Source organism: Numida meleagris, chromosome 5 (assembly GCF_002078875.1).
Source record: "Numida meleagris isolate 19003 breed g44 Domestic line chromosome 5, NumMel1.0, whole genome shotgun sequence".
NCBI lineage: Eukaryota > Metazoa > Chordata > Aves > Galliformes > Numididae > Numida > Numida meleagris.
In genome coordinates, this window is record NC_034413.1 from 56447745 (window position 1) to 56469411 (window position 21667).

Here is a 21667-nt window from a genome sequence, read left to right on the forward strand (position 1 = left end):
CGCGAGTACCGGGCCCGGGCTGCGCTCAGGGAGCGGCCCCCGCGCGTCCCCCGCGTTTTCCCCCGCGCGTGTCTCCCCGCGGCGCCGGTGCCGGCCCGGCGTGTCCCTGCCCCTGCCCTTGCGCTGCCCCCTGCGCTGCCCCCAGCGTTTCGCTGTGTGTTGCCGGCGTTACCCGGTCTATGTCCTCGCGCGTTGCCCTATACTTCACCCTGCGCTTTCCCCAGGCGTTGCCCCGCGTCGCCCCCTGTATCGCCCCGTGCGTTACCGTGCACTGCCCCGTTTTTCTCCACGCAGTGCTCTGCCTTTTCCCGGTTGTTGCACCACACGTCACCCCTGTGTTCCCCGCCGTGTTCCCCTCCCGCGTGGCCCCGGCAGCATCCCCCTGCCCAGAGCAGCGCCTCTGTGTCCCTGCAGCGGAGGCAGCGCTGAGCACTCGCTGACCCCACCGTCCAAGTGCTCGGGGTGGCCCGCTGCAGCCCCTGCGCTTTCTTCCCCCCCCAAGAGCAATGCCAGGCCACAAAGCTGACCCTGGCTGGTGCTCACGCCCTACTGCACACAGGAGCTTGAGTGCGTCCCATAAGGCCGTGTCCTACGGTGTTCACCCCCACCAGTGCCCCCTGCCTGGCCATGCCGTCCTGCCCCACATCCCTCCTCGCAGCCCCCCGAGACCCCATCCTCTTCTCTCCGCAGCCGCAGACCGGCCAGGATGGCGCTGCTGGAGGGCTACTGCGAGGCCAACAGCTCCATGGCACAGGCCTGGGTGCAGCAGGGCTTCCAGCCCTGCTTCTTCTTCACGCTGGTGCCGACTGTGCTGCTGAGCGTCTGCCTGCTGCTGGGCGCCCTGCAGTACGCCTGCTACGTCCGCTTCGGCCGTGCCATGGAGCCCAAGTACATCCCCCGCTCGCACCTCTACCGCGCCCAGGTCCTGCTGTCCCTGCTGCTGGCCCTGCTGCCCCTCGGTGGGCTGCTCTGGCAGTTGGGGGGCCCGGGGAAGCTCTATGGGTACATGGTGCTGTACGCTTGCCTCTGGGCTGCTGCCTGGGGCTGCGCCGTCGCCCTCCTGCAGCTGGAGCACACGCGGGTGCTGGCCCACGACCGCACACGGGGCCACGGCACCGTCCTCCTCCTCTTCTGGGCGCTGGCCTTCGCTGCCGAGAACCTGATGCTTGCGTGCTGGAGGAGCCCGCTGTGGTGGTGGGCGCTGCGGGATGCCGACCAGAAGGTGGGTGGGCTGCGGGGCTGGCGAATTTTGGTGCTGGGCTGCAGCATCACGGTGCCGGGGGGTTGGGCATGGTGCTGACCTCCTGGCATGTGGCTGCTCGCGCCCAGGGTGCGCGGGTTGCACCCACGCCTCCCAGCTCCCGTGTGCCCATGCACCGTGTGCCCATCACAGCTGAGCTGCGCTAGGGTGGGCGGCAGTGCTGACTCCCTCTCCCCGTCCAGGTGCAGTTCAGCCTCTGGCTGCTGCGCTACGTCTGCACCTTCACACTCTTCATCTTGGGCATGAAGGCGCCGGGGCTGCCGCACAGGCCCTACATGCTGCTGGTCAACGAGGAGGAGCGGGACGTGGAGAACAGCCAGGTGAGTCCCGGGGCTGCCTGGGGAGGGGTGTGCACGAGGGCTGGGATGAGCTTCTCCAGAAGATGGGCTCCTGGGGGCGACTGCTTGCGCTGGTCTCTCCCCAGCCGCTGCTGCAGGACACGGGCAGGACCAGCTCCACCTGGAAGGATTTCCGGAGGAAGCTGCGCCTGCTGGTGCCGTACATGTGGCCGAAGGGCAACCGCCTGCTGCAGGGGCTGGTGCTGTTCTGCATGGCGCTCATGGGGCTGGAGCGCGCCATCAACGTCTTCGTCCCCATCTACTACAAGAACATCGGTGAGGGGCCTGGGGCTGGCCAGGGAATGCTGCACTGCAGGACAGCAGCCCACCGCTTCACCACGTGCTGCGGGGTGACCCCAGTGATGTGGGAGGGCACGGGGACCTGGCAGCGGCAGGGTTCTGGGGCAGCGCAGGGGGCAGGGGCTGGTCCTTATGGGGCACCCGGCGGTGCTCTCTGCCCCAAGCCGTGCCACCCTCTCCCCAGTGAATGAGCTGACCAAGGGTGCTCCCTGGCACACCCTGGCCTGGACCGTCTGCATCTATGTGGGGCTGAAGTTCCTGCAGGGCGGAGGCGCTGGTAAGGACCACAGGGCACATAGGGCATGTCCGCCGTGTCCCTTGGCTGGGGATGTCAAGGGAGGACCCGGTCCCTTCTAACTATCCTGTGGCATCCCGCAGGCTCCACCGGCTTCATCAGCAACATGCGCACCTTCCTGTGGGTGTGGGTGCAGCAGTTCACCAACCGGCAGGTGCAGGTGCAGCTCTTTGCCCACCTGCACGGCCTGTCCCTGCGCTGGCACCTGGGCCGCCGCACTGGCGAGGTGCTGCGCAGCGTGGACCGGGGCACCAGCAGCATCAACAGCCTGCTCAGGTCAGGGCACGTTCGCAGAGGGTCGCCGTGCTCACTTCGGTGGGCTGACCTAACACCACGTCCCCATCCTTCCTTCCAGCTACATCGTTTTTAGCATCGTCCCCACCATCGCGGACATCATCATCAGCATCGTGTACTTCACCTCTGTGTTCAGCGCGTGGTTTGGACTCATCATCTTCGTGTGCATGAGCCTCTACCTGAGTGAGTGGGGTCATTGGGGTGCTGGGCCCTGCGGGGCTGCCGGCACCCACCGACGCACTGCTCCTCCTCACAGCTCTCACCATCTTCATCACCGAGTGGAGGACCAAGTACCGGCGGGACATGAACACGCGGGACAACGAGGCCAAGTCCCGTGCTGTGGACTCGCTGCTCAACTTCGAGACAGTAACGATGGAGGGGTAGGGCTGGGCGCTGGGGGAGCAGGGTGGATGCTGAGCCCGGCTCTGCGTCCCACAGGTGAAGTACTACAACGCAGAGAGCTACGAGGTGAACCGCTTCAATGACGCCATTGTCAAGTACCAGGTACGGGGCTCAGCACCGGTCCTGGGGGAAGGAGCGTGGTAGGCACCTGTGGGGTGGCTGGGGCTGGAGGTGTCACGGAGGTCCTCTTCTTTCCCAGCTCTCTGAGTGGAAGGTCAGCGCCTCACTGGGCCTCCTCAACCAGACCCAGAACCTGGTCATCGGGCTGGGGCTGCTGGCGGGGTCCCTGCTCTGCGCCTTCTTTGTCACCGAGGGGAAGCTGCAGGTAAGGCCGTGCCATCTGGGCAGCCCTGCCTGGGGACAGCCCTGGTGCTGGATGTGACAGGCACGTGTCGCCCGGCCCTTCCAGGTGGGGGATTTCGTCCTTTTTGGCACCTACATCATCCAGCTCTACACGCCGCTCAACTGGTTCGGCACCTACTACAGGTAGTGTGGGGCTGCGGGGTGCCTGGTGCACGTGGGGCGGGGTGTGCTCCCCAAACCCTTCCCACTGGTCTTTGCCCCCCTCCAGGATGATCCAGAACTCCTTCGTGGACATGGAGAACATGTTTGAGCTCTTCCACGAGGAGCAGGAGGTGGGTGGCCCCCTGCTGAGCCCACTGCCCGCCATGGCCCCATGCCCTTGCCCTGGCGCTGAGGCCACATCTCCATCCATCAGGTGAAGGATGCGGTGAATGCCAGGGACCTGCACCTGGAGGCTGGGCGCATCGAGTTTGAGAATGTGCACTTCAGCTACATCGATGGGTATGGGGTGGCAGGAGGGGCCGGGGCCGGGCCCGGCTATGGGGCCTGGTACCAGGATGTGGGGCAGGGGAAGTGGCGCCAAACCCTTCTCCATCTCCATCATCTCCGTCTCCACCTCCATCTCGCTCCCTAGGAAGGAAATCCTGCAGGACGTCTCCTTCTCTGTGATGCCTGGGCAGACGCTGGCCCTGGTGAGAGCTGTGGGGTGGGATGGGGGCAGAGGGGCTGGCGAGGATGGGGTGTGACAGCCTCCAACCAGGGTAGCCCCTCCTTGCCCAGCAGCCAGGGGGTCTCTGGCATCTCCAAATCCTTTTCCCCCCGGTGCAGGTGGGGCCTTCAGGCTCGGGTAAGAGCACCATTATCCGCCTGCTCTTCCGCTTCTACGACGTGCGGGGCGGCTGCATCCGCATCGACAGGCAGGACATCTCCCAGGTATGGGCGCTGCAGGGCCGGGAGGGCACAGCAGGGCTGGGGGCACGGCTGAGCCCTCACTCCCCTGAGCCCCTCCCAGGTGAAGCAGGCGTCTCTGCGCGCCCACATCGGAGTGGTGCCCCAGGACACCGTGCTCTTCAACGACACCATCGCCAACAACATCCGCTACGGGCGGGTGCAAGCCACTGACGAGGAGGTGCAGGAGGCGGCGCGGGCTGCCGACATCCACGACCGCATCCTCTCCTTTCCCGACGGTGAGACCCTGCGGCCCCTCCTGGCTCCATGGCAGCCCACTGGGGGCCATGGGATGACGTTCCACCTGGGAACACCTGTGCAACCCTGTGCCCTTGCCACCTTCAGGGCAGAATGAGCCCCTGGGCAGGGGCAGCCCCATGCAGCACAGCCCAGGTCCCCATCCCTGTCCAGGAGGGGACCGGTGCAGCGTGTGCCTGTCCTTGTGCCTGCAGGGTACAGCACCCAGGTGGGGGAGCGGGGGCTGAAGCTGAGCGGGGGGGAGAAGCAGCGCGTGGCCATCGCCCGCACCATCCTGAAGGGCCCCCGCATCATCCTGCTGGACGAGGTATCGGCACCGACCCCCTGCCCGGCAGCAGACCCCTCCCACAGCTGCCCCCCGCCCACATCCCTCTCCTGCAGGCCACCTCTGCTCTGGACACAGAGACCGAGAGGAACATTCAGGCCTCTCTGGCCAAGGTCTGCGCCCAGCGCACCAGCATCGTTGTGGCACACAGGTAGGGATGGATGGGGCTGGTCCAGCTCCCACAACCTTCCTGCAAGCGTTGGCAAGGGAAGAGCAAGCCCTGCAGCCATGCAGCAGCATCCTCTGGTGCAGCGTCCTTGGGGCAGCGCCAAGGGCCGTCTGCCAGCTGCAGGGACTCTCCTTGCACCCGACACACTCCTCAAACTGTGCAAACCTCTCTTTTTGCATGCAGGCTCTCCACCATTGTGGGCGCAGACCAGATCCTGGTGCTCAAGGATGGGCGCATCGCCGAACGCGGGAGGTGAGTACAGGGGCTTGGTGCCACCTGCCCACGGGGTCCCCCAGGGCAGCCCACAGCCCCCGCTGTCCCCGCAGGCACGAGGAGCTGCTGCAGAAGGGCGGCGTGTATGCCAGCATGTGGCTGCAGCAGCAGGCAGGGGACGAGGGCGAGAGCAAGGAGAGTCACATCGAGAAGCCCCCTGGCAGCAAGAAGGCGCCGTGAGCACGGCCGGGGGCTCTGCTGTGGCGCTGACCAAGGGGTGGGCACCCATGGTGCTGGGACCCCACTGCCAGCCAGGGCTACCTGCGTGTGCTGGGAGCTGCAGGGCCCGGCTTGGACACTCCGTTTGTACCTGTTTGTTCTGCTGCGGTGTAGTTTCTTAAACCAGGTCCTTCCCAGCTCTGTGCCGTGTGCTCTGGGCAGGGGGTGCGCCTGTGGGATGGCCTCGGGGAGGGGGCTGTGGGCCTCGGGGACCCCAGCATAAGGGCACGGCTCTGACCCACCACTCCTCAAAACCACCCTGTACCTTGGCCGTGCCTTTATTTTCTCCCAAGCAGCACTTTGACACATCAGCACTCCCTTGCCCCGACCCCAACGCACCGCCAGCCCCCGGCACCGCCCGCAGATGCCCCTTTGGGCTCCTCCCAAGGAGATGACCCAGCCCGCAGCTGCTGTGCTCAGCATGCGCTCGGGTCACCCTGCAGCCCCCACCTCTCCAGGAGCGTGCTGCACCGCCTGCATGCAGGGTGAGATGTCGGTGCGCGCTCGGTGGCTTGCTTAGAGCCCTGGGGAGATCAGGTAGCTCTTGGTGGCACCCAGGCCAGGGCCCCACAGCGTCCACGTGCGGTGCCACGGCCGCTCCTCGTGCCACGAGCGGGATGCCACATCCACCGGCACAGCCCACACGTGCCTATGACATGCTGCAGTTGGATGGCTTTGAGCCGTGTGCCTGGCAGGGCAGAGAGCACGCAGTGAGCAAGACAAGGCGGCATCTTCCTCAGCCTTGCACGGTCCCCGGTAAGCAGAAATGAGGGGACCCACGGCCCGGGCTCAGCCTGCTCACCTGCCGCTGCAGCTGCTGGTACTCAGCCTCGCTCGCTGACAGTGCCTGCGCCAGCGCCAGGTCCTCCTCCTCCTGCGTGCTGTGGGGACAGCGGCACACCGTGTGCCTGGCACCCCCACGTGCCCACCCCCCTACGCCCCCAGGGCAGCAGAGGGCAGGGGGCTGCCTGCACGCTCTCGTTCCATTCAGCAGTGCTGAGCAGCGTGCCCACGGGCTGCTGGCTGCCCCCCGCACCTCTGGCTGTGCCCGTCAGTGCCAAGCAGTCAGGAAGCAGCGTGTTCCCCCTGCGCTGCCCGGCACTGTCCCTGCCCGGCAGTGGGCTCAACCGCAGCTCCGGGCTCTTCCCTTTTCCCCAGCACCCTGCAGAGCAGGGCCATCAGGTGCAGCCCCGTGCTGTGGGCAGCATCACCCCCGGCCCCGCAAGCCAGGCGTGCACGGGGGTGGCACCACGTGCCCCAGCTGTACCTGGGCTGCTGTGCCGAGCCGCGTGCCGACTCCGCCAGGGACATCTCCAGTGCCCGCTGCAGCGCTTCCTCCTCGCTCTGCAACAAAGCCCCTCGTCAGCAGCCACGGCTGCCCCTGCCGGGCACTAAGGCAGCGGGAGGCAGCCCCCGTCCTCCTCCTCCTTCTCAGCTCAGCCCCTCTGGAGCTGGCATCCCCCAGGGCACAGGACCCCTCCGCTCCCCACACTCACCAGCCCGTTCTGCAGCACGGCAGCTGGCGGGGAGGTGCTGCGGGCCTGGGGCACGGCCGCTCCCACACCTCTGCAGACAACAGGAGAGAAGCTGGGCGATGCCACAGAGCTGCTGCCCACCAGGCGCAGGGCTGGCACCTACCTGGCAGGGGCAGGGCAGGGGGGGCTGCCTGCGGGCCGGGCGGCGCTGCTCGACGTGCTGCCGGCTTGGGGGGGGGACGCCTGGGCCCTGGCGAGTGCAGCATGCCTGAGGCAGAGAGCGCGTGCTGGAGGTGAGCAGGCGGCACCCCAGGCACGGGGCCGGGGGCAGCGGGAGTTCTGCTCTGACGCTCACCCCGCTTTAGAGAGCGGCCGCCCAGCCCCAGCGCAGTCATGGTCCAGCGGGTGCCGGTGCTTCAGGCAGTAGTTCTTGTGGCACTGCTCGCAGATCACCTTCATCATCTCCTTCTGCTTGCAGCCCGGCTTCAAGCACTTGTTGGTGAAGATCTGCGAGCGGCGGCGGCACTGAGCCGGGGGGAGACCCGCGGGGTACCACCCGGCGCCGTTCCCCCGGCAGAGCCTTCCCCACACGGCTCCGCAAAAGCTCGGAGCTCCCGGACGCGGGTCCCCGGGGCCCCCACCTTGCGCTGGCGCTGCGCGGGGTCGGACCTGCAGTCGCGGTCTATGTGCTCTCCCACCACCACGTCGGGCATCTCGCCCCGCCGCACCGGCACCGGCGTGTTGCACAGCGGGCACACGGGCACCTGCACGTCCTGCGGGGACGGGAGAGCGGCGGGAGCACCGGGCCGCGGGACGCGGGGCTTCGCGGGGGCCGCGGGCTCGGCGCTCACCTTCTTGTAGGCGGAGGTGCACTCGTGCTGGGCGTACGCGACGTGGTCGGTGCAGAAGATCCGCTCGCAGGCGTCGCACTTGAGGGGCAGGAAATCTGCGGGACGCGGGGTCAGCGCGCGGCCCCGCTCCTCCCGCTCGACCCCGCGCCCCGGCGGCGCTTTACGGCCGCGGCCCCGCACCGCGCTACCGCCGAGCCCCGCGGCCCGCGGCCCAGCCCTCACCCAGGCGCTGGCAGGCGGCCCACGAGCAGTGAGCCCCCAGGTCCGGGAACTCCATGGCGGCCCCTCTCCCGGCCGCCCGCGCCGCGCCCGTTTCCGTCCCGGCGTCACGCGGGGCGGGGACGCGGCCGGCACCACCCCCGCGGCGGTCACGGGGCGGCCCCGCGGAGCCGGCACGGCGCGGCGCCCGGAGCTCTTGTTCTCCGCCCCCCGCCGGCAGCGCCGGGCCCCGCGCCTCCCTCCCGCTCCGGGGCTGAGCCCCGCGCGGCCCAAACCCGGACGTCAGCGCCCCCCCCCCGGTACCCGCGGCTGCGAACCCGGAGAGCGGGGGGGGGGGGACGCGACGTCCTGCCCGGGCTCCGCGGTCCCGGGGCCGCGCTGTAAGAGATGCGGCCCGAACGGAGCGCGGCAGGGAAATCCTCGCCCCGACGCCTTCCCGTTCCCTCCCCTCTCGCGGCGGTCGGGGACGGGCCGCCGCCTCCCTCCCCAGCCGTCAAGCGGGCTCGAAGCGCCGACCCTCGGCCGCGTAACGGAGCTCCCAGCTCTCTTCAAGGTGCTTCGTTCCCGAGGGACGCGGGCGGAGCCGAGGGGGGCTCGGCCCCTTGGCGGGCAGCCTGCAGCACGAGGGACGTGCGGCCGCGGCAGGAAGAGACGCAGAACTGAACGGGGCCAGGAGTGAACTTCATTGATCGCGAAAACTCCACAGCCACTCAGTAGCACAACTCGAATCAGACAGGGAAAAACAGCTATCGCCCGGCCCCGTGCTCCAGCAGCGATGTGAAAGATGCCGACGGGCCGCAGAAAGGGGCTCTTTGTTTCTCAGGACCCATCTGCTTGCGTCCCCTTGCTGCCACCCACCCGCCCTCTCTCCCTCCCTCCCTCCCTCCCCTCTGCAGACCCCCAGCCCCCGAGAGCTGTGTCTGACTGCGCTCCCCTCCCCCTCCCTCCGCCCCAAACGAAACCGATGAAAGTTAAAATTATTTACACTTTTAGCCATTTAAAAACCCAATAAAATAAGATTGCATATGTGTCCTACCGGGGATCTGGGTATTAGCAGCAGCTACAGCTAGCTCGGTACTCTGCGTGCAAAACGAAAGACAAACAGAAGACAGACCAAAATACTGCACCGTTACTAGGAAGCATTTGCAGGGGTTGGTGTTCCGATTGTGGCATAAGGCTTCCAGGAGCCGGCTCCCCCCCAGCGGCAGGGCGGCAGAGGCCGGGCTCTAGAAGGATGGAAAGGGTTTGTTATTTCAAACACAGCACATGAACACTGACGCGTTTCCATCCCGCTCCGCACAAACATCTGAAACCCGCTGCACGTTCGCCACGTGAGTTCTTCCTTCTTTCCAGTGACGATGGAGATCGAGGGGGTGCACAAAGAAGACCTAGGACATAGATGCTGCCGTCATCGCCGCCTCCTCCTCGTCTCCTCGCTTTGGCAGCTCAGCGAGCGCGGGAGAGGGGGAAGCTGGAGCCGGGGCGGCAGGAGACTCCTGCCCTTCCTGCTCCTCTCCGAGGCCCAGCTCTACATCCATTTGCTCCAGCTCCCTCTGATCCAGTAGCTCAAAGTCATCGGCTTCCTCCTCGTCCTCCGGTGAAGCTGCTGTCTCTGCCTCCACCACTTCGGTCCCTGACAGCTGCGCTTGGAAGCTCAGTTTCTCTTCGGGCTCAGTGGGGAGGAACTCGGAGAGGGAGGGTCCCTCGCTGGCCTCCGAGGACCGCAGCAGGGCAGAGAGGGTGTTCTGCACCGCGGTGGTAATGGCAGTGGTGACGATCTCCTCGCTCAGCGTGTCAATGCAGAGGCCCAGGCCCGGCACAGGGACAGTCTCTGGCTCTGCGCTGCCTCCCGCCACCTGCCCACTCCCGTTGAAGTGCGTATTTACAAAATGGAGAGGAGACGCTAGGCGAAGGATGGAGAGGTCGGAGTCCGCAGCCTCCTTCTCTGCTGAGTCCAGCTCACGGGCAGCGTGGGCAAGCTCAGGACCCAGGGGCACACCAAACGCGTCTTCATCGCTCTGTGGTCCCAGATCTCTGGAATGATATTCTTCCACGGAGGGAAACTCTGCCAGGTCCTTGGAAAATGACTCCTCTGGCTCACTGTGCAGGCTCTGCTGATCCAGGTCTGGAAGGCACCAGCATTAACATCAGCATTAAGGCACGGGTCACCTTGCCTCGACCCAGAGCGCTGCCATCTCCCATCCGCTTTCTCCCAGCTGACACAACAGGGCTCCCTTCTGGGCCTTCTCCCAGCAATGGGAGCACAGCAGGAAGGCGTCTGCAGTTACTCCCTCCTCCGAGTAGCACTGCTCACCTAGAGTGTTCCCTTTCCTATCCTGCTCTATGCACTCTGTACTCTAAGAAAACCAACCTTGCTCTCACTCTTTGCATCCGAAGCACTCCCCTAAAACCCACGGGCTCAGGGAAATCGTGCTCATAGCACTCCCCCTCTACCTGTTCCTCCCCAGATGCTCAAGCAACACATCAGAGTGCTTATCTTTACATTCCTCACCACTAACTGAGCTTGTGAGTTGCAGTGGAAATGCTGAGTCATGGCTTGAAGCAGTGATTGAGCACCTGGTGGGAAGGCAGGGCCAGCCCAGGGGAGCTCAGCTGCATGCAATGCACCTCACCTGAGTGCCCGCAAGGGGTGGAGCCAGGATCCACCCCTTCCCAGACCTCATTTAAGGGCTAGCAGTGGAGGTAAGGATATCTTGCTGGAGATATATGCCTACCTGAGGTCTTTCCAAGGTAAGGATATTTTCTTCTTTTTGTTTTTGTCTCTATGGTTGCTGCACTGGGGCTCGTTCTCATTTGCTGTAGCCTAGGATGGTGCTACCTCACTATTATTGCTGTACTTTCCATCACATTATAGCACTGCAACATTACATGAGCCTGGCAGGGTGAGCTGTCTGACCTGTTCCTACCAGCATCATAGTGTGGTGTATGACCACATCACACCATTATTTCTGTGGGTCTTCTCTACTCTTGTGTCCTCTGCCATTTTGTAGAGACTTCATGGATGGCCTTCCTCCCTTTCTCGAGTGACAGGGAAGCACTGCCTTGTGGCAGTTGTCAGAAGCCTATCTCCAGTCCTGACCAACTCTGTACCACCCATAAAGCCAGGGCATGCTGTGCTGCCATTACTGATTCCTTCTTTTAATGTTCTTTGTCCTGCAAATAGCTGGGTTCTCTCTGTGTCATCCCAGTCAGAAGAGCAGTTGCTCTGGGTCAAAACACTCTGGGGAAGGGAGGTACATAATGTCCCATCATGTACCTTCAGAAACATCTGTCAGCTGTGGGGTGGTAGCCCTTGAGACAGAAAAGCCCCCACTCTCCAGGATGGAAGCCTCTTCATCAGAGAGCTCAGAATCTGTGATTGACAGTGCCAGGGCAGTTTTCTTCACATCCACCTGCGCAGGATGAAAGCAGAGCAACAAGTTCCTGTATGTCTGACTACCAGTGAAACACCTCCACACAAGCCAGAGCTTCCCAGCAGAAGTCCTTTGCTGGAGGGAGTGTGGAGGGACAGTATGAAAGCAAGAGGGATGTGCTTACTGCACTGCCACTGAAGGACAGTCTCAGCTCACTGCGTTTCCTGCAGTAATTCACTGCTGGAAGCTTTGCCTGCTCTCAGGGAAGAACCTGAAAGAGCCAGTAGAAGATGAGATCAGCCTGCAGGAGTCTCACAAGCCTCTAATCCTCCTTCTTCTGGGAACATCAAGGAGCAAAGCACCACTTCCCTCTTGTTTTCACACTCTTCACAAAGAAGCCTTCTACATATAACAGTAGCCCAAGTATCTGCATTGCTTTGGAAGTTAAAGCTTTCCACCTCGCTCCATGAGCCAAGCCCCATGCTCTGAGCTCCTATAAAAGCAGACACACCATTTCTGTGGCGCATGCACAGAAGAGTCTGACCAAGGGCAGGGGCTCAATGTAAGAGACACTAGCACTGCTCATCTTCCTTTCCTAGTTATGAGCAGAATGGGAGCCTTCTGCGCTTTGTACCAGGAAAGCTCAGGAGACTTTTGTATCCTCTGAGCGCACAGCATAAGCATCAAAGCAATTCTGTGGGTCAGCTGGTGGCTGGAGCTTGGCTCCCTCCATCCTGCCTCACCAGCTCTGTGATGCTGAATTCTCAATAACCAGACAGGAGACAACAGCCTTCACGAAACCCTTCTCCACTGGGATTCTGCAGTGACTTGTTGGTGTGCTGTTTACCGCTGTGGCTGTACTCCAACCACCCTTGGTTCTCAAGATGCCACAGAGAGGAAGGACTGGCTCCTGCAGAGGTTTGCTGTGCTCTTACCACTGGGGAGAAGCCTGACAGCTCTGCCTCGCTCTCACTCTCCGTCTCTGCCGTTGGCTCATCACCTGCTGCAGGCTCACTCTTCACTTGTCGCTCTATGAGTTTAAAAAAAAAAAGTTTACTTGAGACTGTAGGAATTTCACTCTCTTATGCATCACTCATCCAACACTTTTACCCTGTAAAACCACATGGGTTTCCCAGAACGTATGAGTTTCCAGAGACAACTACAATCTGTTGCTCTTGTTTGCTATTCCCAGGACAAGCCCAGAAACCCTCAAGTTTCTCCCTGCTCTGTCCCAGCTACGTACTGTTTTCAGACACACTTTCCCCTTGTGCCTTTGCTAAGGTTCCACCCTGGTGTCAGGAGGAAGGTGAGTGCTTACTCTTCTTCTCATGCTTGTGGTGCAGTGTCTCTGCCTTCATACTGTAGTCCAGTTTCATCAGAACAGGCTCTAATCGCGTGTACATCCTCTGGATCAGCTCGTGGTAGACCACCAGTGGCCAGAGAAGAATGCTGAGCACTGCAATGAACACAGGGTGAAAAGAGTGTAAGAGGAAGAACAGGCACAATCCAGCCCTTCACGTGGCACCAGCAACTCTGTGTCAAGGGAAGTGCAACTGAACTGAATTTGCTTTCCATTTGACTGCTTAAAATCCTCACCCTTGGTTATTCTTACTCATTTCAAAGCTGCTGAATTAGTCAGGTTTTCCAAACCAATGTCTGTCCACATTCATGTTTCGGTACAGGACTACGTTAAAATAAACAGAAGCCCTCCACTTCAGCCACTGTGTCCCAGTGCCAGCATGCAGCAAAGGCCCTGAAATGGATCATTTATATAACTGAATGTAAACAAACAAACAAAAAAACCCTGAAACTTCTAGAAAGGTAGCAGCATAGAGACATGCTAGCAGCAAAGCACCTGAACCATCTTCAGAACTAGCAGGGACTCAAGATGCAGTTAAAAAGCCTCATTTGCTAAACATGCACTTTCTTTAACTCTCTCAAATGGACTTGCCCCCTGTAGGAACTGAGAATCTCTCTGCTTCTTGGAGACCTCACTGACACAGCCTCAGGTGTAGCAGAGGAAAGCAATATTTTAGTGATGGCTCCCTCTCCTGACTTTGCAGTTGTACTGCATGCACACACTCAAAGCAAGAGTTCCCAGAGCACCCTGCTTGTATTGATTTATCACCTAGCAGAGATCCCTGGGGGGGAGGGAGGGGGAAACAAAACAAAACCCCCAAAACACAAAAACACCAAAACCACACATGCTTCTACTGGCGTATCAACAGCAAGGTTATGTCATGTTTCAGCTTAAGTCACAAGAGAGCTGCTTATACTCACAAATGATGTAGGAGATCATTATGCCTGGAACATAGTGTCCAACTACAGCCAGAATCAGGCAGCCTGAACAGACGCTCATGCAGAACTGAAGGAAGAGAGGAACAAACAGAAGTGACAAGAGGCAGAGATACATTTATGCAACCAGCGCAGGCAACCCAGTTAGAACAGAGAGGGATGCTCCTTACAAAGTTCAGTACACAAGTGCCTCCCCCCACCCCCTCCTACCCCTGCCAAAAGCAGTATAAGTGTTTATTTTCTTGCTCAGCTTTGCACTGAGGACATTCAGATGGTCACAACTCCAGTTGGTTGGGTTAAGCTGTAAGCATGAGAGGTTCAAGCACAGGAAGATCAAGGCGACTGAAGACCTCATTCACAAAAATGATCTGAAACTTCAGTGGGCAGCTCTTTCTGAACAAAATGATGTTCCTTGAGACTAGGATGGGCTATTGCACGCTGCCAGCTTAGAGTACATCTCCTCTGAAAAGTTCGGTATTTTAAGAAAAGCCTGTGCTGTCCCAACAGAGACTGAACACTGCTAGAGTCACCAGATGACGTGCCACTGCTCTGCAATAACCCAGCTGGCAAAAATAGCAGCACCCACACTCCCCCCAGGCCAGGTGCTTCCTCCTCTGGAGAAAGTGGAAGGACAATGGTGCAGCCCTTATGGTCTGTCCTGAATTCTCCTGGGGATAAGGGAAGGTGAGAACAAGCACCCTGCAAGCCAGGGTGTGGGTTAAGAAGCTGACTACATCCAGCAATGAAGACCTTTGTTTGTAACACAGGGGCCCTACAAAAGCTAGGGCCCTCTAAGGGTTTTGCTTCCAATGGTCCTAGTCCCCTACTGCTTACTGTTGAGACAGCGTTTTAACAGAAGAGTAATCAGCAGTGACAAAAACCCACTCCTTTTGGCACGCTGGACCCCAGCAGGCCTGATATGACCCTAGTAGCCAGTCTGTCCTACCTTTGTGGTGCTGAGGTAACTCCTGCCTACAAACCTTTCCTATACAACATGTCACAGCTGCTGGAACACGGCTTTTGACAAGTTTCCATGCACTCGGGAACACCGCTGCATTTAGACTTAGCTAGCTACAAACTGCAAAATAGGTAGGACCACCTTAAAGGGTTGAACAGAGCCTATGAATGGGGCAGAGCCTGTAGGCTCCCCTTTTTCTCTTGCTACCAATCTAAGGGCTTCCTTTGCACACTAAGCAATAAAATAAAGTACAGCTAGCTATTCACAGAGGACAATAAGTTCAGGTCCCATTTACAAACACCACAAGCCAATCATTCATTAAGCTTCCCAGGGCATAGAGTCTGAAAGGAAGGAATAGCAAATGTTAAGCGGGGATAGCAATTGTAAAAACATTGATTTGACATTCCTCCATCTCCTAAGGCCATTAGCAATGGAAATTAAAGCTCCTGCAGGGTAGAGTAGGTATCTCCAGCTTACCTTGGCAGGATTTTGCCTCTTGTACTGTAGCAGTTCCTGCAGGTACAGCCTGAAGGTGACCCAGCTCTCTGCCAGACAGTGGCACAGCTCAGGGACACTGAGCAGGTGAGGCTGTGCCCCTGAAGTCACCCCCTCACTAGAGACAGACAAGAGCGAGAAGACATCCTTTGAACACGGTCTGCTTGGGTTGGGGGTACAGCTGCACAGGGGCGTGTAGGTCCCTACCAAAGGCTTGACAATTCTGACTGCATCTGCAACCAAACTCTGGAAGACACTTGATTTGTATACATTTTTTTCTTTTAATCAGGAAGAGAGCCAAGAGACAGCTGAGCCAAGCAGCAGCAGCAGCAACACGTCACAGCATTCTCATGCCACAGGCCCAAGATGCAAAGCAGTTTGCCCAAAGCCACGCAGACAGAAGCGCTGGAGGTGGAACCAGTTAGGTGGCCCTCTCTGGCACCAAGTCCCAGGTCAGCAGAGCGCAATGCTCAGACCTATAACCACGGCCAAGCATGGAACGCCAGCTACGCTGTCACAGGCAGCACGTACGGCCTGCAAAAGTCAGACTCAGGGATTTCTTGCTCTCTGGAAGATTCTTAAAATAGTCTAGGACATATCCAGGGAAGAAACCTGAGAGTTCCTAACATCAGAAGCACCTGAGCTTTATTGCTGCTCCAAGAACATTAACTTTCCCCAGAGTCTGAAACTGTGGTTCCCGAGCTGATAAACAGCTGCCAGTTCGCTGCTACCAAGATTTCACAGCAGGAGCTATGCAGTCTACTGGCAACAACAAAGAGGGTAGGTGAGATCACCACACTAAATGAAGGCATCCCCACTCTCCTCTTGTACCAGGGAGCACATTACTGAGCTTACCTGTCCCCTCCTGCCTCCTCTGACGGCTGAGCTGCAGAGAGAACAGAGAACAATCAGCCAAGTGAAAAATAAAACTTGACATTTTTACCAATCAAATAGAGCACAGCTGGAAACGTATCATCTTCAGCTAGGGATGCACCCTGGGGACTTATCTGTGCTCTCAAGCAAGCAGGAATCACTGACTTGGAGTTCGTACTGTGCAAGCTTCAGTGAAGGCTGAAGTCCCACTTGCCTGGACATTACCATCCCCACGGGACGTGGAAGCAGCCCAAAGACAATCACAGCTGCCCAGCCCTTGTCACTCACACAGGACTGCCAGCACAGTCCCTGAGCTGGGCAAAGCTTCAGCTGGCGCCTTGGAACTCAACATAGCACTAGCAGGTCTGAGCTGCATCTCCCTGAGAGCAGACCACAGCTCCTGGCAGGATGCTGTGTACAAATGCCAAAGATCTCGCTGCTGTCTCTGCCCTTTCCCATGGAATTAAGTACTAAATAGCAGTCTCATGCACAATTATCTAATTTTAGGGCTCTTTCATGCCTCCCGGCAGCCCTTTGTGCCAGCAAGGCACAGATATAACTACACTGCTAAGTCTGGATAAGAACAAGGCAAAGCTTCTGCCATTCCTCTCTGCACCCTACCCAGTGATGATCTAACAGGGACTTCACGCAGTGCGTCAGTGGCAGAGGTCACATAGGTCTATGCTCTGGCCAACAACAAACTTCGTTCAGGCTGTCCAAGAGGTTCTGAAGATTGGTGAGACGCTGTCTCCCACACGTCACGCCATAAGCAGGACTGAAATAATGGAACAGAGTTTACGTTCAAAGGCCAAGCTACTTGCTAGAAATGAGCTCAAAAATGCAATCTGAGCAAAAAGGGTTTTGAAGCCTCCCTGGAGTCATCAGCCAGATGCAAGGCCCAAGAGTGGCAGTGACTTCCCCAAGGAAAGCAGCCTCGTCCCCATTCTCCCAAGGCAGGGGATGCTGGGCCAAGCATGTCAGACTCCTCCTATCACCGCAGGCACCACACCAGTGCAGCGGAGCGGGAGGCCATCCGCAGAGGGGAGGAGGCAGTTCTTTGAGAGCGTGACCCAGATTTCCAGTAATCGGGCCTGACAACAGGAGTCAACTGCTCTCAGCCTGGGCTGCCCACAGCCAATTGGTGCGGCTGCTGGGGCAGCAGGAACTCAGGCTGGCTGCCTCAGCGTGAGAATGGAGTCTTACGGAGGCAGCTGTACCCAAAGGAGTGTTATGGAGGCAGCTGTACCCCTGGGGGGCAGCCGCTTCTCTTTCAAAACCGCTGCTGTTGGTTTTTGTTATTGGGCACAGACATCTAAAGCTGCTTAATCACAGCGCACAGAAATCCAGCTGTCTCTCAAAGCATCAGTTTTTATCTGCAATGAAGCACCAAAAAAAAAAAAAAGTATTTGGCATCGGCCCCTCTGTGATTGCTGGCTGTACCAGCTACCAAACAAGGCACTGGGATGCTTGCCACACTCCACTGGACAGACACACCAGCAACACGGTGAGCGGGGTGGCACAGAAGCTCCACTCCTCTCAGACTGGCTGCCTTCATCCAAGCCATCAGAAACATGCCAGCAGAGGGAGCGAAACAGATCTCCTCAGCTGCTTCTGAAGGCTTCAGAGACTTCTGGGAGCGGCAGAACGCTTCAGCAGGCTGCAGAGTGTCCACGTGACTTAAGCTCTCTGGCAAAACAAGGGCTGCCTTTAAAGCAACAGTATCTTGCTTCCTGTAGTAGCATAGCCTGCCTGCTGTCCATCCCAATGCACTGGAGCCTTACAACACTGCAACTGCAATAAATCCAGAGTGTATTGCTGATAGGACATGCTGCCATAGGTAAGGCTTAACTCCAACCTGTGCTGCAATACTGCCTAGCCCCAGTACAGTTAAGCCAGCAAGAACAGCCAGCTGGCCTCACATCATCAATAACCAGCTGCAATCTTGCTGTCAGCATTTCGCACCTGATGGTGGATTAACACAAACCCCTTGACATACAGCAGACTCTTCTGAGAGAGCAGCCAGCCACACAAGAGTTTAGGTTACAGGCTGGTACTGACAAATGATTGCTGATGGATTCCTTGGCTCTTACTGGTTTTCAACACTTCCCCAAGAGGCATTCTTCATCTGTGTATAAACTTCAGCTAGACAGCAGAGGCCCTTTTCAAGGAATACCAGCATTCAATTGCACCGCAGCTACTGCTAGAGATCTTCTACACTGAACCGTGACCAAAACACACTGCTGAACAATGATGCCACAAAAGACATTGCTACTCGATAGCTATTTCAGGAGAAAATTGAGGTGCTTCCCAAGCCCTTACACAACACTTAAATGGAACCCCACGTGGTGGCAGTTACACACAGAGAAAATCCCTGCGCTCACGATAAAAATATGCAGTCCCATCTGACAGGGCCTGTAGTGGAAATCCTACCTCATGGCTTGAAGCAGTGATTGAGCACCTGGTGGGAAGGCAGGGCCAACCCAGGGGAGCTCAGCTGCATGCAATGCACTTGATTGAATGGAAGGGGTGGAGCCAGGATCCACTCCTTCCCAGACCTCCTTTAAGGGTTGGCAGTGGAAGTAAGGGTATCTTGCTGGAGATCCCTGCCTATCTGGGGCCTTCCCAAGGTAAGCAGATTTTCTTCCTTTGTTTCTGCCTCTATGGCTGCTGCATTTGGGCTTGCTCTCATTTGTTGCAGCCTAAGACTTTGCCAGCCTGCTATTATTGCTGTACTTTCCATCCCATTATAGCATTACAGGACCTAAAAAGGTTGTGCATCTCAGTGCTATTAGTGTGTCCCTAATCACAGTGTGTAACTTCAAAACGTATGCTGAGGTTTCATCATTCCTCCAGAAATTATGCTATGAGCAGTCACTTGAGACAGAGAGAAATGCTGCAAGCTGAGGTTTGTGTACATATGTGCTAATTTGTAAAGGTGTGGTACTGACCTACTTCCAAAAGCTCCTGGAAAGGCTTACAGGAAGTGCTGAGGAGGAAAGTCACAAAGCTACAGCTTTGCTCCAGCAGGAAGCAAGAGCCACACAAGAATCCCTAAGTATTCAGCAGTGCCAAGTCAACAGGAGGCCACCTGAGGAACACAGAACACTGCTCCTTCCTTGTGGAGGCTGAGGAAACATGGTCCAGGGGACAATATCAAAATCAGGACCTAACCAGATACACCAGCAAGGTGGCCCTGTTCCTGGCTTTCAGCAGCTGGGAAGCAACAGAGAGCCAGAGGGGAGTGGAATGCAAGGAAGAACAGCACTGAGGAGGAGCTCAGTAGGATGCGCATCGACTCTGTACAGAACTGATGACACAGGATTAGCCAAACTCCTAGGTTGTGCATGGTTTTTCTTTCCCATTCCTCACTGTTCTGTATCACGCAAATTGATTTCAGTATGGATTTCCCATTAGCTCCATGACAGCACAACTTTTACAAGCCTGGCACTTTCTAGAGAGATTCTACCCCGCCGCCTGCCTCAATAACACCATTCTGCATTGGACACCAAGCCTTTGTGTTTCTGGGTATGTTTCAAGCGAGATGTTTTGGGTTGGCTTTAACCCATTCCCTAAAAAAAACAATGTGAATAAGCAGGAAATTAAATTGGCCAGTCCAGTTTGGCTGCCTAGCTACCTGAACCACACAAACCAAACAGTTTTGAGACTACAGCTGAAACATATCTAATCTTATCAGGACTTCTGTGAAAGCACCCTTTAAGTCAGTACCCTTACAGGTCAAATAAAGGGCACCTTACAAACACACATATAGAGGGGCTTTCATTCAGAAACCCTCCTTAGAGCAGGAGGGCCCCAAGCTGCCTTTGAACCACAGCAGTGAATGCAGAAGGTAGGTCTAGGTGCAGTCATTTAAAAATAGATTCCAATGAAGGAGCCACTCAAAGCAGACAGCAGCCTTCCATCCTGTCATCGTTATGAGACTGTTTCCCTTGTTGCTTGTGTGTCTGATGTTGGCAAAGACCCTTCAATAAATGGGAGAGCTTGGCCAAGTGATGGGGCTTGCTGATTAGCTGCAGCCCAGCTGCTGTTCAGAACACAGTATGTGAACTGTCCCTTCTGCCACAGCTCCACACTCGCTACCCGCTGCACCGAGAGGGAGCTCTTGTCTCCTCTTCCTCTTCTAGGGCATAAGCCTACGCTACGTTTAACTGAAACCAACACAGCTCAAGCTCCCGTTTCCTTCCACCAGCTCAGATCTAAAATGATCCTTCACAGTGAGACCTGAAGGAGAGAAAGAATGTGGCATAAACACTGCATCATCCCTCTCACCAGCTTCCCTGCCGAGCTGGCTCGGACACCCTTAGTCACTCTCTCCATGAACTAGCTCACTGCATTCCTCAGCTCTGGGACCAATTGTGTCAGTCCTCAAGGATGCTGCTTGCTGCAAAGGCTTGCTCGGGGGTACCTCCTGGTACCTGGACACGAGCAGGCAGGAGGCAGCAGTGCCAAAGCCTGCGGTTACAGTTGGAGCAGGGCTGACACAACCTCTGGCAAAGCCGGAGCTGTGACCACGGGAACTGTGCCACTAGCTCCAGCGCTACCCATCACATACCTGGGAAGTCAAACAGGAACCTGGGCTTCCATCTCTCCAGCAAGAGGATGCCAAGGAGAGACATGCTGAGGAGAAAGAGGGGTCTCAGGGAAGTGGAGGAAAACAACCTAGAAATCAAACGAGAAATCGTTAGCTAGGGGACGAGGCGCTAAGCTACCGCTCTGGATGAGCAGGGACGGCTCAGCGCAGGGCAGAGCAAATACACCCGACTGCTACAGGCCGAGGCGCTGCAGGAATACCCCCCTCCTCCCCCCCGCCCCCGGCACGCTGTCAAATGGCGCCGGTGCCCGCGGGCAGACAGCTGCCTGCCATCGCCCCGAGCTCCTCCTCCAGTTGTAAGACGGGGCCGGCGCTCCGTGCGCTAGTACGAGTCCCCGAGATCCATCCCGCAGGTGGAGAACTTGCACGCCAGCGGCACCTCCCCGCGGCTCAGAAGAGTCGGCCCAGAAAGCAGCGCCGGGGCAACGCGCTGCCGCTCTCGCTCCGGTCCGGCGGCCGCTCCCCCGCCCTGCCGCGCGCCAACGGGCATCGGCGGCGGCAGCACGGCCCCGCAGGGCGCTCCCGGGGGCTGTGCCACAGCGGGGGGCCTGGGGACGGCCCCGCCGCGATCGGCACCGCCCCGCAGCGACCCACACGGCGCGGCCTTTATCCCCTCTCACGGGACAGCGGCTCCACAGCTCAGCGCGTCACCGCCCCCCCCTCCCCACTCCGGGCGACGTCCCCTCGCTCACCAGAGCGCCCCGCCGAGCGCGGCGGCGGTCACCAGGCTGTGCAGCGGCCTCTCCCACACCAGCAGCCGCTGCGCCGCCGCCAGCGCCGCCTCCCAGCCCCGCAGCCGCTGCCGCAGCGCCAACGCCAACCGCTCCGCCGCCGCGGCCGCCGCTTCTTCCTCCTCCTCCTCGGCCGCCGCCGCCGCCGCCTCCTCGGCGCGGGCGGTCGTGGCCATGGCTGCGAGCGGGCGGGGCGGGAGGTGGCGCTGTCGCCGCCGCCGGTAGCGGTAGCGGCGCTGCAGCGGCCCGGCCGGGCGGCACCGCCTGACGGGGACCGGCGGCCGCTGGCGCCGTGCGCGTGCGCGGCCCGCCCCGCGGCGGAGAGGGTTGGGGAGGGGAGAGGCCGCGCGTGCGCAGTGAGCTCAGAGGCCGCGGCGCGCTCCGCGCACGCGCGGCCGCCGT

General features: G+C 58.9%; 3 protein-coding genes and 1 long non-coding RNA gene across 6 annotated transcripts; 2 read left to right on the plus strand and 2 right to left on the minus strand.

The window, feature by feature from the left end:
• Positions 78 to 5522, plus strand: ABCB6 (ATP binding cassette subfamily B member 6 (Langereis blood group)). The gene is made up of 19 exons (XM_021399112.1): positions 78 to 1222; positions 1444 to 1581; positions 1686 to 1875; positions 2084 to 2176; positions 2278 to 2470; positions 2550 to 2671; positions 2745 to 2854; positions 2927 to 2992; positions 3090 to 3215; positions 3300 to 3376; positions 3462 to 3525; positions 3609 to 3694; positions 3828 to 3885; positions 4022 to 4126; positions 4206 to 4380; positions 4594 to 4706; positions 4781 to 4875; positions 5077 to 5145; positions 5220 to 5522. The coding sequence occupies exons 1-19, from the start codon at positions 707 to 709 to the stop codon at positions 5344 to 5346; spliced, it is 2523 nt and encodes an 840-aa protein (XP_021254787.1). The 5' UTR covers positions 78 to 706; the 3' UTR covers positions 5347 to 5522.
• Positions 5648 to 8074, minus strand: ZFAND2B (zinc finger AN1-type containing 2B). 3 transcript variants are annotated; one of them, XR_002439420.1, is made up of 9 exons: positions 7934 to 8074; positions 7712 to 7806; positions 7502 to 7633; positions 7216 to 7367; positions 7024 to 7128; positions 6882 to 6951; positions 6653 to 6729; positions 6188 to 6547; positions 5648 to 6073 (listed from the first exon to the last, which is right to left on the minus strand). XR_002439420.1 is itself a non-coding variant. In XM_021399115.1 (9 exons), exons 1-9 carry the CDS (start codon positions 7986 to 7988, stop codon positions 6035 to 6037), a joined length of 804 nt encoding a protein of 267 aa, XP_021254790.1. In that variant the 5' UTR covers positions 7989 to 8074; the 3' UTR covers positions 5648 to 6034. The 3 variants fall into 3 exon arrangements, 1 of the variants encoding a protein (XP_021254790.1); XM_021399115.1 differs by having other exon boundaries at positions 6188 to 6266; XR_002439419.1 differs by having other exon boundaries at positions 6188 to 6729.
• RETREG2 (reticulophagy regulator family member 2) lies at positions 8896 to 21549 on the minus strand. The gene is made up of 9 exons (XM_021399114.1): positions 21227 to 21549; positions 20496 to 20602; positions 15908 to 15938; positions 15035 to 15170; positions 13585 to 13669; positions 12623 to 12760; positions 12240 to 12334; positions 11208 to 11343; positions 8896 to 10055 (listed from the first exon to the last, which is right to left on the minus strand). The coding sequence occupies exons 1-9, from the start codon at positions 21439 to 21441 to the stop codon at positions 9319 to 9321; spliced, it is 1680 nt and encodes a 559-aa protein (XP_021254789.1). The 5' UTR covers positions 21442 to 21549; the 3' UTR covers positions 8896 to 9318.
• Positions 18513 to 20292, plus strand: LOC110399812. The gene is made up of 2 exons (XR_002439421.1): positions 18513 to 18552; positions 18676 to 20292. It is a non-coding gene; the product is annotated as an uncharacterized LOC110399812 (long non-coding RNA).

Coding starts and splice junctions, on each gene's coding strand:
- ABCB6 (XM_021399112.1), top strand. CDS start 707: ATGGCGCTGCTGGAGGGCTACTGCGAGGCCAACAGCTCCATGGCACAG. Junction 1,582..1,685: donor GGGACGTGGAGAACAGCCAG/GTGAGTCCCGGG, acceptor GTCTCTCCCCAG/CCGCTGCTGCAGGACACGGG. Junction 2,177..2,277: donor CCTGCAGGGCGGAGGCGCTG/GTAAGGACCACA, acceptor GGCATCCCGCAG/GCTCCACCGGCTTCATCAGC.
- ZFAND2B (XM_021399115.1), bottom strand. CDS start 7,988: ATGGAGTTCCCGGACCTGGGGGCTCACTGCTCGTGGGCCGCCTGCCAG. Junction 7,634..7,711: donor GCACCTCCGCCTACAAGAAG/GTGAGCGCCGAG, acceptor CCGTCCCCGCAG/GACGTGCAGGTGCCCGTGTG. Junction 7,129..7,215: donor CGGCCGCTCTCTAAAGCGGG/GTGAGCGTCAGA, acceptor TCTCTGCCTCAG/GCATGCTGCACTCGCCAGGG.
- RETREG2 (XM_021399114.1), bottom strand. CDS start 21,441: ATGGCCACGACCGCCCGCGCCGAGGAGGCGGCGGCGGCGGCGGCCGAG. Junction 15,939..20,495: donor GTTCCTGTTTGACTTCCCAG/GTATGTGATGGG, acceptor TTCTCTCTGCAG/CTCAGCCGTCAGAGGAGGCA. Junction 11,344..12,239: donor TGTCAGGCTTCTCCCCAGTG/GTAAGAGCACAG, acceptor CATCCTGCGCAG/GTGGATGTGAAGAAAACTGC.